Here is a 21,635-nt window from a genome sequence, read left to right on the forward strand (position 1 = left end):
AGATTGAATTGACCCTGCTAATTTTGAAAATTCCTCCTGGCTAGACTCCATCTTAGCCATCAATGTAGTGGACATTGAATTGAATGTGTCTCGAAGGTTGTCCTGATCAAATTAACTAAATCCCCTTGTTCCTGAATTTTTGACTCTAATTTTTGAATTGACTCTGCTAATTTGTAAAGTTCCACCTGGTTAGACTCAGTGTTAGCCATAATGCAATAGACATTGAATTAGCTGTGCCTCGAAGATTGTTCTGATCAAATTCCAAATTATCTGTTTTGGTAACTAAATCACCTTTTTCTTGAACTTTTGACTCTAATTTTCGAATCATATGCACATGTTTCTTCCATGTGATTACATGTATTAATACACTAATCACAAGCATGGCACACATATACATATGAAAAATATCATAATTGTCTTTTACTGCATAATCCATCACATTGGTAATGAAATCTCTAAAATCCTGCAGTGTTAAATTACCTGCCATGTTATAATTAGATGTTCCTACCACCGATTGGTGATTCCTAAATTGGAAAAATCACCTCCTGATTTGTCTCAGATTAAACTACCTGTAGGTACCACACATGGCCAGTAGATGGCACAGGTGTACTGCCAGACACTGCCTCTCCGCAGAAAATTGGATGCTCCCCAAGGAACCTGTGAAAACTTAGCAAACAGATTTGGGAAGATGGATTCGCGCAGCAGAGCTTGCATTGGCTTTGGTAGCTGCTAAGGTGGTGGAAGAGAGACCTGGGCAAGGGAATCGGGCGGGTGGCAGGGGAAATGGGTAGCAGATGGCCGCGGAAGGTAGACGGCCTGGGTGCTGTTCTCGCGCGGCAGTGGCGGAGAGCGCGGTGGAGGCTGCGGTGGTGGCGGCGTCCACCCCAGGAGGACGGTACTCGCGGCAGGTGGTGGCGGGGAGTCTTTGCAGCGTCCCACCCCGGGGTTCCAGAGCAGGCAGCAGAAGATGTGAGGAATGGAATTCGGGAGAAACGGGAGGGTGCTGGGAGAAACAGGAGCAAGAGCGTGCAGTGCAGCTGCAGCCACAGCAAGAGACTGGGCAGCTGGAATGCCAATTAGCATTCACCTCGGAATGCTGGAGTCAGGCGGCCACTGGCCACAGAGGCGTGGGCTTCCAATCCCCTCAGCTGCCACCAGATACAATGATATTCGATGCTATATGGAAAACAATATATTTGTTTACCAGAAAGAGAGAGAGAGTCGCACAAACCAGGAGTTAGAAGCGTGGCTGGCTTCCAGGAAAAAAAGGGGGGTTCCTTTTCCTTTCACTTCCTTTTATATCTACCTGTGTCAGTTTACATGTCCCCACCCTCATGGGTGGATAGCTTTGGGGTTCATTCCTACATATTGCAGTTGCTGAGATGACTTTGTAGATGTAGCTTAACATAGTCATAGCAACATGCAAAAGAAGAAGGGCTAGATGTGTTCTAATTAAACATCAGCATGATGTGTAGGTGGACATTGTGATGCAGAATATTGTTGGGAGGCCCTGCTGGTCAGAGGTTGCAGTCTACCATGGCTTAGCAGTCTTTCTCAGAGCTTGGCAACATGAAGGAACTCCCCCCACCCCAGTGAGGCTTCCTGCTCTCTACCTGCCCTTATTTGGAGAAGATCTCTAGGCCTGGAGGAGGCCTGGCCTTACCTGAAAACTGTTCCTAAGCCTGGGTGCCTGATTTATCTCTAGTGTGATCCTTGGCATAGTTCCCTGCTGGAGCTCCCCACTGCTGCCCATATAGTAATTAGACATTGTGCTTTTTGACAGGACCACTCTTCCACAGAAGATAATTAAGACTTGTACTAAGAGCTTTACTATAGGAGCCTGCTGTTTAATGCAAATTAGATGATTCCCCAGCTGCCAAAGCTGAGCTGACTCACTGAAGCTGTCTCATGGAGAGCTATCTCTGCAGACCCTCAGGCAGTCTGACCCTGCTCACTTTCTGTAGTTGGGGTTTCTGGTTCTGCTTGGTCCCACAGTGGTTTAGCCCTAAATAAACACACAGAGGCTTCTATTAATTATAAACTCTTTGGCCGATGGCTCAACCTTCTTACTGGCTAGCTCTCTCTTAATTATTAACCCATTAACTATTAATGTATGTATTTCTACATGGCCTTATCTTACCAGAGAACTCCTGGCATGTTCTATCTTTCCAGTGGCTACACAGTGTCTCCGTGTGGCTACTCTCTCTGCCTTCTCCCCAGAATTCTTCTCATCTGGTAGCCCCACCCATGCTACCTGCTTGGCTACTGGCCAATCCATGATTTATTCACCAACTAATAAGAGAAACATTTATATAGAGGGTCATCCCCCATCAACTTTTTTCTGCCCCCACCTCATGGACGGGTGGCTGATGATCACCAAAGAGACTCACAGAATATAATGTTATTTTTCCTAGTTCTTAGGTGGATCTCTTGTGAGTTCGAGGCTGGGCTGGACCGACAGCCTCGAAAACAATACAAAGAAACCCTGTCTCGTAAAAACCAAAAAAAAAAAAAAAGACTATTGGTTGTTCATAGGTTACAAGAGATTTCAGTCCATCATGTAGCCCAAGGCAGTGGAGTAGCTCTGTCTGTGGCTTTCTCATACAACAATAGACAGGAAGCAGGAAGAAGAAATTGGATCCAGGGGCAGTGAAAACCTTAAAGGCCTGCCATTTTGATTGAGTCACCAGGCCCACCATCGAAATGCTGCATAGCATTCAAAACAGTGTTAAAATCTATGGAGCAAAGCTTCAAAACATAAGAATGTGCTGGACACTTCAGATTCAAACCATAGCATTCTACCACTGACCTCCACAGGCTCATGATCATCTCATAATACAGACTTTACTTAGTCCAACTTCAAAGGTCAGTTAATCTGAACAGTGTTCACATTATTTAAAAAACTTGAGTCAAATTTTTAACTGTAAGTCTTTGTAAACAGGAAAGGTTACACAGGTTTTATGGCTATTACATAATGCTCACCAAAAGACAAAGACAGGAAAATATTACTGAAGATTGTCCCCAGAGAAGACAGAAACCCCATAGGACAAATACTAAAACCTAAAGCTCCATATGCAGCATTTGGGGTACATGGTGATCTCATCTGAACATTGACAGATTTGGGCAGCACTGGCTCTTGTCATGCTGTTGGTAGCATGAAGGGTCTGTTTTGTGTTATAGTTCTCTTAACTTCCTGGTACTTCTTTCACTAAATACGTCCTATTTCTGATTTCTGCAGTATTGTATCATTACACCTATTCCAACATAATGCTCCTCTTCATTGCTTTATACATATCCTCAGAGGCTAGATGAGGGATGGTTCCATTCAATTGTCCCAGTAGATCACAGATGGGGTGGATGCTGGGGTGGGCCAACTCATATTCCTGGTTCTGGGCCTGGGTGGTTGCAGGGTTGTTCATCTTGCCAGCTCTCCCTTGTCCTCACCACCATGGTGAGCTCTCCTGTGTTGTCCTGGCAAGTTCACCCCTTGCAGTGATGAGCTTTCAAGTCCACAGTGTCAGATCCACCACACCCACACCTGCAGTGGCAGCTCTGCCGTGTTGTCCAGGTATGGTATAGGGGCCTGTCCCTGGAGTGCTGCAGATCATGAGGGGCAGGACCAGCTGGGGAATTAATGGGCTCAGGATTGGGGGTTTGAGACAGAAGTAAAGGGTATTTCTCCTTTGCCCAAGCCATGGTGTTACAGTTGAGTTACAGGAACAGTTCTCCCATGCTCACAGATACAGAGATGGCTCTGCCAAGAATTGGCTTTATTGTACTGTCCAGTGGAGGTACAGTATGTCCCCTGCATAGTGTTTCATCTGCGGGGGGGAGGGGACAGGGACAGATCGCTCACCCTTATGACTTCAGGGCTAGCTGTCTTCCATTCTTGCTGTTAGATACCTGATACCTAATGGGGGCAGTTGTCACCCACACCTCTGCCAGCAGAATCAGCTCTGTTTTGCTGACTAGGTGAGAGGTGAGGTCTTCTTTCCTGAGCGTTGCAGATGGCTAGAGACAGGAAGACAGGGACTACTGCTCTCCTGTCCTTATGCCCTTATGGCCTCAGGGACAGTTCTCCCACTGTCCTCAAGCATTGATGGGTGGGGGGCAAGGCATGGGATCTCTCATGCCCAACATTTTTACACTTCAATATCACTGTAAACTCTGCTAAAAACAAGAAGAATAACAATGTCACAGCCTTAAGGGTAATGATTTGTAAAATATTTCCACCACTCAATAAACTATCCCGCTATTTTTAATTCCACATCAGTGAACATTTCAGAGAATGGATCCACATTCCTTGACAGAATGTAATGTGGATGGTTCCGACTGACTCTCAGTAAGAATATTTAAATGCACAAGAAACCTCATGATCAGAGCTTTTGATGTCTACATTTTTATGGACATTCTGGTATCATGAATCACATCAGAATGTCTCATTAGGATGATCTTATTCTGGGCCTTCTGTAAACCATAGCTCCAGATTCTTTCATAGGCTCTTGAATAAGTTCCCGAAGTCTAAGGATGACATGGCCACTTTTATTATAGCAGTGATTATGTTGTACCCTCTTCCCATGTCAATCATGCTTCCTCACTGCAGAGAAGCCATCTGACAAGTCAAGTTGATAGAGCAAATGTGATTTTGGCTAAATTTTCCAGAGGATTTCTAGTCTACCGTGACAGAAAATGCTGGATGACAGAGTTCTGTCTGTGGGAGCAGGACCATGGACAGCACCTAGCCATTGCTTCTTCTAGCTGCATGAGGCATGGGGCACTGTATGAACACTGAGAATTGCAACATGAATTTGGGAGGTGATCATCTAGAGAGTTCTATGATGAAAGCACTGTGCTAAATAGAATGATTGTATTCCACATAACAGGAGGATTAGTATGATTCATATCCCGCTGTATTTTACTTCATATGAGTGAACTTTTCAGAGTCTGGATCCGAATTCCTTGAAAGAATGTAATGCGGAGGATTCTGGCCAACTAGCAGGAAGAGTATTTAATAGCACCAGAAACCTCATGATCACAGCCCTTGATGTCTTCATTTTTATGGACATTCTGGTATCATGAGCTCACATCAGAATGTCTCATTAGGCTGAGCTTCTTCTGTGCCTTCTGTAAACCATAGCTCCAGATTCTATCCTATGCCCATGAATAAGTTCCATAGTCTAATGAGCCCATGGCCACTGTTATTAGAGCAGTGATGATGTGGTACCCACTTCCCATGTCAATCACGTTTCCCCACAGCTTGATAGAAAGGTGGTTGTGGCGAAACATCTCAGAGCATTTCTAGTCTATCATGACAGGATAGGCCAGATGACAGTGTTCTGTGTGTGGCAGCAGGACAATGGGGCCTCCCCTAGTTAAGGCTTCTTCTAGCTACATGAGGCATGAGGCACTGTGTGAACACTGAGAATTTACTATGAGATTGAGAGATGGAGATCATCTGCAGAGTTCTATGATGAAAGCACTGTACTGAATAGATTGAGTGCATACCAGCAAGCAAGCTGTGACAAGATAGAATTTGTATAATCCATACTAATTGCACACTTTTGAAACCAGAGGGAAAATCTGTACTTAGTTTACCTGAAATGCAGAGTTTACTTTGGTTGTTGAAGCTCAGTGGAGGTGTGTATGTGTTGTGTGTTTGAATCTGTAAGTTTGATACACAGTAACACTAAGACAAATAAGAAAACTCACATTTGTTCATATTACCTCTAAAGTGTGTACAGACAAAGGGCCACCCAAAGACTGGTACAGTTTCAAAATCACTGTATGTCGAAATGTTCAGAATTCCTATGATCATTCACAGTTTTGTTCAGAATCTGGTTGGGTATTTTTAAATGTTTGCAGTAAACACAACTCATTCTTAAACTTGTATTTTAATCTAATTGGATATTATCAAATGTGTGCAGTAAACATCTGAAACATGTATTTTAGGCTTAACCTTGAAATTTCTGACTTACAAGCAACAACAAAACATCAAGAAGAGGAAATAGAAGCATTGAAGACAAATCAAGTAAGTCCATATTTAGAAAGCCTATTTTGTATTAATTTCTGAAAGAGTGAGAAGAAAATTTCCTGATTCTAGCAGTAGTATACAATCACATTTTAGGAGATATGAATATTCTCCCTAGTCATATATTTGATATATCCATATGTAACTGTTTTTAAATACTAGTTTAAATTGTCTTAGCTTGCAGAAGTTCTTTGAATTTGTAAAATTCATTACTCTGAGAATGATTTCTTTTTTGAGACAGGGACTGTGTAGCCCACGCTCATTCCAAATTCATGCTGTGGTTTACTTTAATTCCAGACTCTGGGATGAAAACAAATACAGTAGCTACCATGTCCTATCAGTGTTATGTGATTAATTATAAATACTGTGATTATCTACACTCAATAGTTTGTATTTACCATAGTTGGCAGACCCAATTACCCATTGATGGACTCTTAATTTTCATGTGTTTGGCTACTGTTAACAACGCTGTGTGGAAAACTAATCTCAAATTGAATTTTTGATCCCTGCCAATACATCATCATAATGTATATCTAGAAGATATAAATAACTAATGAAATTTTGGATTTCAATTTAACGTTAGACTTTCTGTGATATCTTGAGTATTAGTTATCTGAAATATTCAGTTTTCTTAAAGAATAAGTACTAGATCTTTAGACAAGGATATTTCCCAGAATAAAGTCTTTTCTTCTTATTGTAAATAGTTCATTGAGTATTTTCCACAATATATTTTGATGATATATGACCCTTCCCCAAGTCATCTCATACCTGCCTTCAATTCACCAAACATACTGCTGTATGTTTTATTCCTTCATTATACTCATGATGTAAAATTTGTGATACACATACATGTTTGGAAGGTGACAACCCCGCAAAGATTCTACCCTTAAAAATAGTCATTCATCCTTCTAATATGGATCACTGCCAACCTCTCCAGGCTGTGTGTAGGTATTTATAGCCCCTCGCTCTTCTTGGTGCAACTCTGTTGGTCATGAGCCTGCACAAGTCTTCTGCATGCTATCTTGCCTGCTGTGAATTCATATAAGCTACTTTACTGTTGTGTCCAAGAAACACGCTTGCATAATCCACTGCCTTGCACTCTTAACAATCTTTACATCTCCTCTTCCATAATGATCACTGAGTTTTGGGATTAAGAGATTTTGCCAAAGATATATTTAATATCATACATATAGTTTTAAAATGTACTTTATGTACTTTTTTCAGAAACAGTCAATTCAAGCATTGACAATGCGTTTGAACAATGGGAAAGAAGAAAAGAGTAAACTACTAAAAGAAATAGATAGGTAACGAATTAATTTTCGAATCTTTCATCCATGACCTAGAACTATTATCCATATATCTTTAATTGCAAGTAAGTGTTCATCGCAGAGTCATTGGTTTGATTTGAGGACTCTGGTTTCTGCTACACTATCGATGCTAGGCTGTCAGTGGAATCAATCTTTATTGTCCTGCTGATTGTCTGGGTTGTGGAGATCCTGCAGATTGGGGTCTGCAGGACCGGTCCATTCAGTCTTCCCAGATCACAGACAGGGTGGATGCAGGGGACGACCAACTCACATGCCTGGTTCTGGCCTGGGCAACTTCAGGGTTGTTCAGCCTGCCAGCTCTCCCTTGTCCTCACCACCATGGTGAGCTCTCCTGTGTTGTCCTGGCAAGTTCACCCCTAGCAGTGACAAGCAAGGGGCAGGACTAGTTCTCCTGCTATCAAGTCCTCAGTGTCAGATCTCCAAAACCCACACATCAGCAGCAACTCTACTGTTTTTTCCAGGTGTGGTATAGGGGCCTCTCTCTGGAGTGCTGTGGCTGATGAGAGACAGGACCATCTCTACTGAAGCTGGGGGAATTTATGGGCTCTGGAATGGTTGTTTGAGGCAGAAGTAAAGGGCATCTCTCATTTTCCTAAGCTGCCATGTTACAGATGAGTAACACAGACAGTTCTCCCATGCTCACAGATGGCTGGCTCTGCCAAAAGAATTGGCTTTATTGTACTGCCCAGTGGAGGGACAGTACATCCACTGCATAGTGTTTCAGCTGGTGGGGGACAGGGGCAGCTCTCTCACCCTTATGACCTCAGGGCTACCTGTCTTCCATTCTTGCTGTTAGATAACTAATGGGGGCAGTTCTCACCCACACCTCTGCCAGCAGGATCAGCTCTATTTTGTTGCCCAGGTGAGGGGCAAGGTCTTCCCTCCTGAGTGTTGCAGATGATAGGAGATAGGGAGATAGGGGCTGCTGACTTCAGGGCCATTAACCCAGTCTCCTCAAACGATGATCGGTGGGGCAAAGCATGGGATCTCTCTCATGCCCAACATTTTTACACTTGAATATCATTGTAAACTCTGGTAAAATAGAACAATAACAAGGTCACAGCCTTAAGGGTAATGATTTGTAAAGATTTCCACCACTAAATAAACTATCCTGCTGTATTTACCTTCATATAAATGAACATTTCAGAGACTGGATCCAAATTCCTTGAAAGAATGTAATGCGGAGGATTCTGGCCAACTAGCAGGAAGAGTATTTAATAGCACCAGAAACCTCATGATCAGAGCCCTTGATGTCTTCATTTTTATGGACATTCTGGTATCATGAGCTCACATCAGAATGTCTCATTAGGCTGAGCTTCTGTGCCTTATGTAAACCATAGCTCCAGATTCTATCCTATGCCCATGAATAAGTTCCATAGTCTAATGAGCCCATGGCCACTGTTATTAGAGCAGTGATGATGTGGTACCCACTTCCCATGTCAATCACGTTTCCCCACAGCTTGATAGAAAGGTGGTTGTGGCGAAACATCTCAGAGCATTTCTAGTCTATCATGACAGGATAGGCCAGATGACTGTGTTGTGTGTGTGTCAGCAGGACAATGGGGCCGCCCCTAGTTAAGGATTCTTCTAGCTACATGAGGCATGAGGCACTGTGTGAACACTGAGAATTGTACTATGAGTTTGAGAGATGGAGACCATCTGCAGAGTTCTATGATGAAAGCACTGTACTGAATAGATTGAGTGCATACCAGCAAGCCATGCTGTGACAAGATAGAATTTGTATAATACATACTAATTGCACACTTTTTGAAACCAGAGGGAAAATCTGTACTTAGTTTACCTGAAATACAGAGTTTACTTTGGTTGTTGAAGCTCAGTGGAGGTGTGTATGTGTTGTGTGTTTGAATCTGTAATTTTGATACACAGTAACACTAAGACAAATAAGAAAACTCACATTTGTTCATATTACCTCTAAAGTGTGTACAGACAAAGGGCCACCCAAAAACTGGTACAGTTTCAAAATCACTGTAAGTTGAACTGTTCAGAATTCCTATGATCATTGACAGTTTTGTTCAGAATCTGGTTGGGTATTTATAATGTTTGTAGTAAACACAACTCAGTCTTAAACTTGTATTTTAATCTAATTGTAGTATTATCAAATGTGTGCAGTAAACATCTGAAACATGTATTTTAGGCTTAACCTATGAAGTTTCTAGACTTACAAGCAACAACAAAACATCAAGAAGAGGAAATTCAAGCATTGCCACACAAATCAAGTAAGTCCATATTTACAAAGCCTATTTTGTATTAATTTCTGAAAGAGTGAGATAAGATATTTCCTGATTCTAGCAGTAGTATACAATCACATTTTAGGAGATATTAATATTTTCCCTAGTCATATATTTGGTATATTCATATGTAACTCTTTTTAAATACTAGTTTAAATTTTCTGAGCTTGCAGAAGTTCTTTGAATTTGTAAAATTCATTAGTCTTGGAATATGATTTGTTTTTTGAGACAGGGACTATGTAGCCCTAGGCTCATACCAAATTCATGCTGTGATTTACTTTACTTCCAGACTTCTGGGATGAAAACAAAAACAGTAGCTACCATGTCCTATCAGTGTTAAGCGATTAATGATAAATACTGTGATTATCTACACTCAATAGTTCATATTTACCATAGTTGGCTTACCCAATTACCCATTTGATGGACTCTTAATTTTCATGTGTTTGGCTACTGTTAACAATGCTGTGTGGAAAACTAATCTCAAATTGAATTTTTGATCCCTGCCAATACATCATCATAATGTATATCTATAAGATATACATAAACATTTGATGAAATTTTGGATTTCAATTTAACGTTAGACTTTCTGTGATATCTTGAGTATTAGTTATCTGATAATATTCAGTTTTCTTAAAGAATAAGTACTAGATCATTAGACAAGCACATTTACCTGAGTACAGTCTATTTTTCTTATTTTAAATAGTTCATTGAGAATATTCGACAATATATTTTGATGATATATGACCCTTCCCCAACTCATCTCATACCTGCCTTCAATTCACCAAACACTGAGCTTCATGTTTTATTCCTTATTTAAATGAATTGATGTCAATTTGGTTACACATACATGTCTGGATGTGTAGCATCCTCTGGAGGGTGACAACCCAGCAAAGATTCTACCCATAAAGAAATTCATTCATCCTTTTCCCATGGATCACTGCCAACCTCTCCGGGCTAGGGTTGGGTATATGTAGCCACCTCAGCTCTCCTTGCTGGAATTCTCTTGGCCATGAGCCTGCACAAGTCTTCTGCATGCTATCTTGCCTGCTGTGAATTCATATAAGCTACTTCCCTGTTGTATCCAGGAAACACTCTTGCATAATCCACTGCCTTGCACTCTTAACAATCTTTACATCTCCTCTTCCATAATGATCACTGAATTTTAGGATTAAGAGATTTTGGCAAAGATATATTTAATATCATACATATAATTTTAAAATGAACTTTATGTACTTTTTTCAGAACCAATCAATTCAAGCATTGACAATGCATTTGGAGAATGGGAAAGAAGAGAAGAGTAAACTATTAAAAGAAATAGATAGGTAACGAATTAAATTTTTAAATCTTTCATCCATGACCTAACACTATTATCCATATATCTTTACTTGCAAGTAAGTGTTCATCGCACAGAGTCATTGGTTTGGTTTGAGGCTTCTGGTTTCTGCTACACTATCGATGCTAGGCTGTCAGTGGAATCAATCTTTATTATCCTGGTGATCGTCTGGGTTGTGGAGAGCCTGCAGATTGGGGTCTACAGGATCGGTCCATTCAGTTTTCCCAGGAGATCACAGACAGGGTGGATGCTGGGGCAGGCTAACTCATATGCCTGCTTCTGGCTTGGGCAACTTCAGGGTTTTTGAGCCTGCCAGCTCTCTCTTGTCCTCACCAACATGGTGAGCTCTCCTGTGTTGTCCTGGCAAGTTCACCCCTAGCAGTGACAAGCAAGGGGCAGGACTAGTTCTCCTGCTATCAAGTCCTCAGTGTCAGATCTCCCAAAACCACACAGCAGCAGCAACTGTTCTGTTTTTTCCAGGTGTGGTATAGGGGCCTCTCTGTGGAGTGCTGCAGCTGATGAGAGACAGGACCATCTCTGCTGAAGCTGGGGGAATTTATGGGCTCTGGAATGGTTGTTTGAGGCAGAAGTAAAGGGCAACTCTCATTTTTCTAAGCTGCCATGTTACAGATGAGTAACTCAGACAGTTCTCCCATGCTCACAGATGGCTGGCTCTGCCAAAAGAATTGGCTTTATTGTACTGCCCAGTGGAGGGACAGTACATCCACTGCATTTGGTTTCATCTGGTGGGGGATAGGGGCAGCTCTCTCACCCTTAGGACCTCAGGGCTAGCTGTCTTCCATTCTTGCTGTTAGATAAATATGGGGGCAGTTCTCACTCACACCTCTGCCAGCAGGATCAGCTGTATTTTGTTGCCCAGGTGAGGGGCAAGGTCTTCCCTCCTGAGAGTTGCAGATGATCGGAGATAGGGGCTGCTGACCTCAGGGCCATTCTCCCAATCTCCTCAAACATGATGGGTGGTGCAAAGCGTGGGATCTCTCTGATGCCCAACATTTTTACACTGGGATATCATTGTAAACTCTGGTAAAAATATGAGCAGTAACAATTTTACAGCCTTAAGAGTAATGGTTTGTAAAGATTTCCAACACTAAGTAAAATATCCCGCTGTATTTTACTTCATATAAGTGAACTTTTCAGAGACTGGATCCGAATTCCTTGAAAGAATGCAATGCAGACACTTGTGCCCAAACCTCTGGAACAGTACTTAATAGCACCAGAAACCTCATGACCACAGCCCTCGGTGTCTTCATTTTTATGGACATTCTATGAGCTCACATAAGAATGTCTCATTAGGCTCATCTTCTTCAGCGCCTTCTGTAAACCATAGCTCCTGATTTTCTCCTATGCCCGTGACGTGGTTCCAGAAATCTATTGAGCCCATGGCCCTGTTATTAGAGCAGTGATGATGTGGTACCCACTTCCCATGTCAATCATGTTTCCCCACCGCAGAGATGATATCTGAGAAGCCAACTTGATAGAGCAAAGGTTGTTGTGGGGAAACATTTGAGAGCATTTCTAGTCTATCTTGACAGGAAAGGCCAGATGACAGTGTTGTGTGTGTGGCAGCAGGACCATTGGTGCCTCAGCTTATTATGCCTTCTTCTAGTTACATGAGGCATGAGGTACTGTGTGAACACTGAGAATTGTACTATGAGTTTGAGAGATGGAGATCATCTGCAGAGTTCTGTGATGAAAGCACTGTACTGAATCGATTGAGTGCATACCAACAAGCAATCCGTGACAAGAGAGAGTTTGTATAGTCCATACTAATTGCACACTTTTGAAACCAGAGGGAAAAATCTGTACTTGGTTTACCTGAAATGCAGAGTTTACTTTGGTTGTTGAAGCTCAGTGGAGGTGTGTATGTGTTGTGTGTCTGAATCTGTAAGTTTGATACACAGTAACACTAGGACAAATAAGAAAACTCACATTTGTTCATATTACCTCTAAAGTGTGTACAGACAAAGGGCCACCCAAAGACTGGTACAGTTTCAAAATCACTGTATGTCAAAATGTTCAGAATTCCTATGATCATTCACAGGTTTGTTCAGAATCTGGTTGTGTATTTTTAAATGTTTGCAGTAAACACAACTCATTCTTAAATATGTATTTTAATCTAATTGAGTATTATGAAATGTGTGCAGTAAACATCTGAAACATGTATTTTAGGCTTAACCATGAAAATTCTATCTTGCAATCAATAAGAAAACATCAGGAAGAGGAAATTCTAGCATTGAAGACAAATCAAGTAAGTCCATATTTAGAAAGCCTATTTTGTATTGATTTCTGAAAGAGTGAGAAGAAATTTTCCTGGTTCTAGGCGTAATATACAATCACATTTCAGGTGATAAGAATGTTTTCCCTAGTCATATATTTGATGTATCCATACGTAACTCTTTTTAAATACTAGTTTAAATTTTCTGATCTTGCAGAAGTTCTTTGAATTTGTAAAATTCATTAGTCAGGGAATATGATTTGCTTTTTGAGACAGGGACTATGTAGCCCTGCTCACACCAAATTCATTCTGTGGTTTCCTTTACTTCCAGACTTCTGGGATGAAAACAAAAAGAGTAGCTACCATGTCCTATCAGTGTTATGCGATTAATGATAAATACTGTGATTACTACACTCATTAGATCATATTTACCATAGTTGGCTTACCCAATTACCATTTGATGGACTCTTAATTTTCATGTGTTTGGCTACTGTTAACAAGGCTGTGTGGAAAACTAATCTCAAATTGAGTTTTTCATGCCTGCCAATACGTCATCATAATGTATATCTATAAGATATACATAAACATTTGATGAAAGTTTGGATTTCATTTTACACTTAGCCTTTCTGTGATGTCTTGAGTATTAGGTATCTGTAATATTTAGCTTTTTTAACAATAATTGCTGGATCATTAGATAAGCACATCTACTTGAGGACAGTGTTTTTTCTTATTTTAAATAGTTCATTGAGAATATTCGACAATATATTTTGATGATATATGACCCTGCCCCAACTCATCTCATACCTGCCTTCAATTCACCAAACACTGAGCTTCATGTTTTATTCCTTATTGAAATGAATTGTGTCAATTTGGTTACACATACATGTCTGGATGTGTAGCATCCTCTGGATGGTGACAACCCAGCAAAGATTCTACCCATAAAGAAAGTCATTCATCCTTTCCCCATGGATCACTGCCAACCTCTCTGGGCTAGGGTTGGGTATATGTAGCTTTATTAAAGAATAAAAACTAGATCATGAGACAAGCACATTATCCATAGTAAAGTTTTTCTTCTTATTTTAAATAGTTCATTGAGTATTTTCCACATTATATTTTGATGATATATGACCCTGCCCCAACTCATCTCATTCCTGCCTTCAATGCACCAAACATTCTGCTGCATGTTTTCTTCCTTCATTATACTGATGATGTAAAATTTCGGCTACACAAACAAGTTTGGAAGGTGACAACCCAGCAAAGTTTCTACACTTAAACAACATCGTTCATCCTTCTCCCATGGATCACTGCCAACCTCTCCTGGCTGTGTGTAGGTATTTATAGTCATGTCCCTCTTCTTGATGGAACTCTGTTGGCCATGAGTCTGCACAGGTCTTCTGCATGCTATCTCACCTGCTGTGAATTCATGTAAGCTACTGCACTGCTGTGTCTAGGAAACACTCTTGCATAATCCACCGCCTTGCATACTTAACAATCTTTATCCCTTCTCTTCCATAATGATCACTAAGTTTAGGGACTAGGATGTTTTTACCAAGATATATTTAATAATCATGCATGTAATTTTAAAATGTACATATATGTACTGTTTTCAGAGTGAGTCATTTCAATCATTCATATGGGATTTGGAGAATCATAAAGAAAAAATATGTAAACTACGAAAAGAAAGAGCTAGGTAAGAAATTCATTTTCAAATCACTCATCCATGAACAAATGCCTTTGTCCATATATGTTTACTTGCAAGTGTTCATTGCAGAGTCATAGGGCTGGTTTGAGGCCTCTGGTTTCTGCTACATACACTATCAATGCTGGGCTGTCAGTAGATACAATCTTTCTTGTCCTGCTGATTTTCTGTGTTGTGGAGATTCTGCAGATTGGGGTCTGCAGGACTGGTCCCTTTAGTTGTCCCAGTAGGTCACACATGGTTTCGATGATGGGGTGAGCCATTCATAGATATGCCTGGTACTGGGCCTGTATATTTGCAGGGTTGGTCAGGTTGCCAGCTCTCACTTGTGCTCACCACCAGGGTGAGCTCTCATGTGTAGTCCTGGCAATTTGACCCCTTGTAGTGATGAACACAGGGCAGGACCAGTTGTCTTGCTTCCATGTCCCCAGTGTCAGATCTCCCACACACAAATTTTCAAGGGCAGCTCTACCGTGTTGTCTAGGTGTAGTATACGGGCCTCTCTTTAGGGTCCTGCAGCTGATGAGGGGCAGGACCAGCTCTACTGAAGGCTGGTACATTTATGGGCTGGGATTAGGGGTTGGGCAGAAGAAAAGGACACCTCTCCTTTGCCAAAGCTGCCATGTTACAGATGAGTAATGGGGTCAGTCCTCCCATGCCCTCAGATACAGGGCTGGCTCTACCCCAAGAATTGGCTTTATTGTACTGCCCAATGGAGGTGGGGGACAGGGCCTGCTCTCCTTCCCTTATTACCTTAGGGCTAGCTCTGTTGGATTCATGCTGTTAGAAACAAATGGGGACAGTTCTCCCCCACACCTCTGCCAGCAGGATCAGCTCTATTTTTCTGCCCAGGTGAGGGGCGATGTCTTCTCTCCCGATTCTTGGAGATGGTGGCAGACAGGGAACGAGGGACCACAGCTCTTAGGTCCTTATGCTGTCATGACTTCATGGCCAGTTCTCCCACTCTCCTCAAGCATTGATGGATTGGCAAGGCATTGGATCTCTTGTCCCCAACTTTTATAACTTGAATTACACTGTAAACTCTGCTAAAACCAAGAAGAACAGCAAAGTCACAGCTTTAAGGGTAATGATTTGCAAAATATTTCATCCACTAAATCCCAGCATTTTTAATTCCACGTCAATGACCATTTCAGAGAATGGATCCAAATTCCTCGAAAGAATGTAATGTGGATGCTACTGGTCAACTCTCTGGATGAGTATTTAATAGCACCAGAAACCTCACGATCACAGCTCTTGATGTCTGCATTTTTATGGACATTCTAGTATCATGAGCTCATATCAGAATGTCTCATTAGGATGATCTTCTTCTGGGCCTTCTGTAAACTCTAGGTCCAGATTCTTTCCTATGCCCATGAATAAGTTCCTGAAGTCTAATGAGCCCTTGGTCGCTTTTATTACAGCATTGCTGGTACGGTACCAACATCCCATGTCAATCATGTTTCCTCACTGCAGAGATGATATCTGAGAAGTCAACTTGATAGAGGAAAGTTGATTTTGGCTAAACATTTCAGAGCATTTCTAGTATACAATGACAGGAAAGGCCAGATGACAGTGTTCTGTGTGTGGCAACAGCGCCATGGGCAGTGCCTAGTTATTGCTTCTTGTAGCTGCATGAGGCATGAGGCACTGTATGAACACTGAGAATTTTACTATGAGTTTGGGAGATTGAGATCATCTGCAGAGTACTATGATGACAGCACTGTACTGAATATATTCAGTGCATACCAGCAGCACACTGTGACAAGCGAGAACTTGGATAATTCATAGTAATTGCACACTTTTGAAATCAGCGGGAAAATTCACACTTAGTTTACTTGAAATGCTGTGTTTACTTTGGTTGTTGAAGCTCAGTGGAGGTGTGTATGTGTTGTGTCTTTGAATCTGTAAGTTTGATACCCAGTAACACTAAGACAAATAAGAAATCTCACATTTGTTCATATCACCTCTAAAGTGTGTACAGACAAAGGGCCACCCAAAGACTGGTACAGTTTCAAAATCACTGTATGTCAAAATGTTCAGCATTCCTATGATCATTCACAGTTTTGTTCAGAATCTAATTGGGTATTTTTAAATGTTTGCAGTAAATACAACTCATTGTGAAACATGTATTTTAATCTAACTGGATATTTCCAAATGTGTGCAGTTACACAACTCATTCTGAAACATGTATTTTAGGCTTACACATGAAATTTCTGCCTTAGAGGCAACAACAAAGCGTCAGGCAGAGGAATGTAAGAACAGTCTGGCAACAAAAGTAAGTCCATATATGAAGGCCATTTTTGTATTCATTTCTGAAATACTTAGACGAAAATTTCCCGTGTCTTGCAGTAATATCCAACCACCTTTTGGGAGTTATGCATATTCTCCCTGGTCATATATTTGACATAATCATCTTATAACTGTTTGTGAATAGTAGTTTAAATACTCTGAGCCTACAGAAGTTCTCTGAATTTGTAAGATTTATGACTCTGACAATAAGATTTGTGTTTTTTTTTTTGAGACAGGGACTATGTAGCCCAGGCTAGCCTCTGAGAAAGTGACTATGTATCCCAGGCTAATACCAAATTCATGTGGTGATTTACTTTACCTCCAGACTTCTGGGATGAAAATAAAACAGAAGCTACCATGTCCTACAGGTGTTAAGTGATTAATGATAAACACTCGGATTGTCTACACTCAATAGTTCATATTTACCATAGTTGGCTTACCCTTTTAACCTTTGGTGAACTCTTCATGTTCATGTGCTTGGCTACTGATAACTATGCTGTGTGGAAAACTAAATGTCAAATTGAAGTTTTCATCCCTGCCAATACATCATCATAATTTATAACTAACAGATATAAATATTTGTTGAAAAATTGGATTTCATTGTAACCTAAGCCTTTCTTTGATATGTTGAGAATTAGTTATCTGTAATATTTAGTTGTCTTAAAGAATATGGACTAGGTCATTAGACAAGAACATTTCCCGGAATACAGTCTCTTTTTTCTCATTTTAAACATTTCATTGAGAATTTTTGACAATATATTTTGATGATAATATGATCCTTCCCCAACTCATTTCATACCTGCCTTCAATTCACCAAACACCCAGCTGCATGTTTTATTCCTTCATTGTACTCATTATGTGCAATTTGTGCTACACATACATATTTGGATGTGTAGCATCCCCTGGAGGGTGACAACCCAGCAAAGATTCTACCCTTAGAGAACATCATTCATCCTTGTCACATAGATTAATGCCAACCTTTCCAGGCCAGGGGCAGCGATTTATATCCACCTCCCACTCTTTGCTGATATTCTGTTGGCCATGAGGCTGCACAGGTCTTCTGCATGCTGTCTGGACTACTGTGAATTTATAGAAGCTCCTGCCCTGGTGTGTCCAGGAAACACTCTTGCATAACCCACTGCCTTGCCCTCTTAACAATCTTTACATCTCCTCTTCCATAATGATCACTGAGTTTGAGAATAGGGCATGTGATAAAGATATATTTAAAATCATACAAATAACTTTAACATGTATGTATATATATGTATATATGTATGTATGTATGTACTTTATTTTCAGGATGGAATAATTCAATCACTGACATGCAGTTTGGAGGATGGCAAAAAAACCATCAGTGAACTAGAAAAAGAAATAACTAGGTAAGGAATTCATTTTTCAAATCATTCGTCCATGACCAAAATCCTTTCCCTATATATCTTTACTTGAAAGTAAGTGTTCATCACACAGTGTCATTGGTCTGGGTCGAGGCCTCTGTTTTCTGCTACGCTATCGATGCTGGGTGTCAGTGGAACCACTCTTTATTATCGTGCTGATTATCTGTGTTGTGGAGATCCTGCAGATTGGGGTCTGCAGGACCGCTCCATTAATTGTCCCAGTAGATGAGAGATGAGTTGGGTGCTTCAGTGGGCCAACTCGTATGCCTGGTTCTGAGGCTGGGTAGTTGCATGGTTGGTCAGATTGCTAGCTCTCCATTATCCTCACCACCATGGTGAGCTCTCCTGTGTTGTCCTGGAAAGTTCACCCCTTGCAGTGATGAGGGAACGACAGGACCAGTTCTCCTACTTTCAAGTCCACAGTGTCAGATCTCTCACACCCAAACCTGCAGCAGCTGCTCTACCATGTTGTCCAGGTATGGTATAGGGGCCTGTATCTGGAGTGCTGCAGCTGATGAGGGGCAGGACCAGCTCTACTGAAGCCTGGGCATTAATGTGCTCAGGAACAGGTGTTTGGGGCAGAAGAAAAGGGCATCTCTCCACTGTCCAAGCCGCCATGTTACAGATGAGTAATGGGGACAGTTGTCCCATGCTCACAGATACAGGGATGGCCTGCCAAAAGAGTTGGCATTGTTGTCCTGCCCAGTAGAGGTACAGTACATCCCCTTCATAGTGTTTCAGCTATACAATGACAGGAAAGGCCAGATGACAGTGTTCTGTGTCTGGCCACAGCGCCATGGGCAGTGCCTAGTTATTGCTTCTTGTAGCTGCATAAGGCATGAGGCACTGTATGAACACTGAGAATTTTACTATGAGTTTGGGAGATTGAGATCATCTGCAGAGTACTATGATGACAGCACTGTACTGAATATATTCAGTGCATACCAGCAGCACACTGTGACAAGCGAGAACTTGGATAATTCATAGTAATTGCACACTTTTGAAATCAGCGGGAAAATTCACACTTAGTTTACTTGAAATGCTGTGTTTACTTTGGTTGTTGAAGCTCAGTGGAGGTGTGTATGTGTTGTGTCTTTGAATCTGTAAGTTTGATACCCAGTAACACTAAGACAAATAAGAAATCTCACATTTGTTCATATCACCTCTAAAGTGTGTACAGACAAAGGGCCACCCAAAGACTGGTACAGTTTCAAAATCACTGTATGTCAAAATGTTCAGCATTCCTATGATCATTCACAGTTTTGTTCAGAATCTAATTGGGTATTTTTAAATGTTTGCAGTAAATACAACTCATTGTGAAACATGTATTTTAATCTAACTGGATATTTCCAAATGTGTGCAGTTACACAACTCATTCTGAAACATGTATTTTAGGCTTACACATGAAATTTCTGCCTTAGAGGCAACAACAAAGCGTCAGGCAGAGGAATGTAAGAACAGTCTGGCAACAAAAGTAAGTCCATATATGAAGGCCATTTTTGTATTCATTTCTGAAATACTTAGACGAAAATTTCCCGTGTCTTGCAGTAATATCCAACCACCTTTTGGGAGTTATGCATATTCTCCCTGGTCATATATTTGACATAATCATCTTATAACTGTTTGTGAATAGTAGTTTAAATACTCTGAGCCTACAGAAGTTCTCTGAATTTGTAAGATTTATGACTCTGACAATAAGATTTGTTTTTTTTTTTGAGACAGGGACTATGTAGCCCAGGCTAGCCTCTGAGAAAGTGACTATGTATCCCAGGCTAATACCAAATTCATGTGGTGATTTACTTTACTTCCAGACTTCTGGGATGAAAATAAAACAAAAGCTACCATATCCTACAGGTGTTAAGTAATTAATGATAAACACTTGGATTGTCTACACTCAATAATTCATCTTTACCATAGTTGGCTTACCCTTTTAACCTTTGGTGAACTCTTCAGTTTTCATGTGTTTGGCTACTGATAACTATGCTGTGTGGAAAACTAATGTCAAATTGAAGTTTTCATCCCTGCCAATACATCATCATAATTTATAACTAACAGATATAAATATTTGTTGAAAAATTGGATTTCATTGTAACCTAAGCCTTTCTTTGATATGTTGAGAATTAGTTATCTGTAATATTTAGTTGTCTTAAAGAATATGGACTAGGTCATTAGACAAGCACATTTCCCGGAGTACAGTCTCTTTTTTCTCATTTTAAACATTTCATTGAGAATTTTCGACAATATATTTTGATGATAATATGATCCTTCCCCAACTCATTTCATACCTGCCTTCACTTCACCAAACACCCAGCTGCATGTTTTATTCCTTCATTGTACTCATTATGTGCAATTTGTGCTACACATGCATATTTGGATGTGTAGCATCCCCTGGAGGGTGACAACCCAACAAAGATTCTACCCTTAAAGAACATCATTCACCCTTCTCCCATGGATCAATGCCAACCTATCCAGGCTAGGAGTAGCTATTTATAGTCACCTCCTGCTCTTTGCTGAAATTCTGTTGGTCATGAGCCTTCACAGGTCTTCTGCATGCTGTCTGAACTACTGTGAATTTATAGAAGCTGCTGCCCTGGTGTGTCTAGGAAACACTCTTGCATAATCCACTGCCTTGCCCTCTTAACAATCATTACATCTCCTCTTCCATAATGATCACTGAGTTTTGAGAATAGAGGATGTGATAAAGATATATTTAAAATCATACAAATAACTTTAAAATGTACATGTATGTACTTTTTCCAGGATGAACTTATTCAGTCATTGACATGCAGTTTGGAGGATGGGAAAAAAACCATCAGCGAACTAGAAAAAGAAATAACTAGGTAAAGAATTCATTTTTCAAATCATTCGTCCATGACCAAACTCCTTTCCCCATATATCTTTACTTGCAAGTAAGTGTTCATCACACAGAGTCATTGGTCTGGGTCGAGGCCTCTGGTTTCTGCTACGCTATCAATGCTGGGTGTCAGTGGAACCACTCTTTATTATCCTGCTGATTGTCTGTGTTGTGGAGATCCTGCAGATTGGGGTCTGCAGGACCGGTCCATTAATTGTCCCAGTA

At 40.8% G+C, this 21,635-nt stretch overlaps 1 protein-coding gene across 1 annotated transcript; it reads left to right on the forward strand.

The window, feature by feature from the left end:
• Window positions 1-794: 794 nt before the first annotated feature.
• LOC121143723 lies at window positions 795-20,380 on the forward strand. Its single transcript, XM_040756190.1, has 7 exons — window positions 795-1,127; window positions 10,848-10,927; window positions 13,129-13,207; window positions 14,785-14,864; window positions 17,070-17,148; window positions 18,462-18,541; window positions 19,952-20,380. The coding sequence occupies exons 1-7, from the start codon at window positions 795-797 to the stop codon at window positions 20,157-20,159; spliced, it is 939 nt and encodes a 312-aa protein (XP_040612124.1). The 3' UTR covers window positions 20,160-20,380.
• The last annotated feature ends 1,255 nt before the right edge of the window (window positions 20,381-21,635 follow it).

This window comes from Mesocricetus auratus, unplaced genomic scaffold (assembly GCF_017639785.1).
Source record: "Mesocricetus auratus isolate SY011 unplaced genomic scaffold, BCM_Maur_2.0 Super-Scaffold_100013, whole genome shotgun sequence".
In the NCBI taxonomy this organism is placed as follows: Eukaryota; Metazoa; Chordata; class Mammalia; order Rodentia; family Cricetidae; genus Mesocricetus; species Mesocricetus auratus.

Excerpts from the sequence above, each read along its gene's own strand:
- LOC121143723 (XM_040756190.1), top strand. The coding sequence starts at position 795 with ATGGCCGCGGAAGGTAGACGGCCTGGGTGCTGTTCTCGCGCGGCAGTG. Across the intron at positions 14,865-17,069 it reads CTACGAAAAGAAAGAGCTAG|GCTTACACATGAAATTTCTG; the intron begins GTAAGAAATTCA and ends CATGTATTTTAG. Across the intron at positions 18,542-19,951 it reads CTAGAAAAAGAAATAACTAG|GCTTACACATGAAATTTCTG; the intron begins GTAAGGAATTCA and ends CATGTATTTTAG.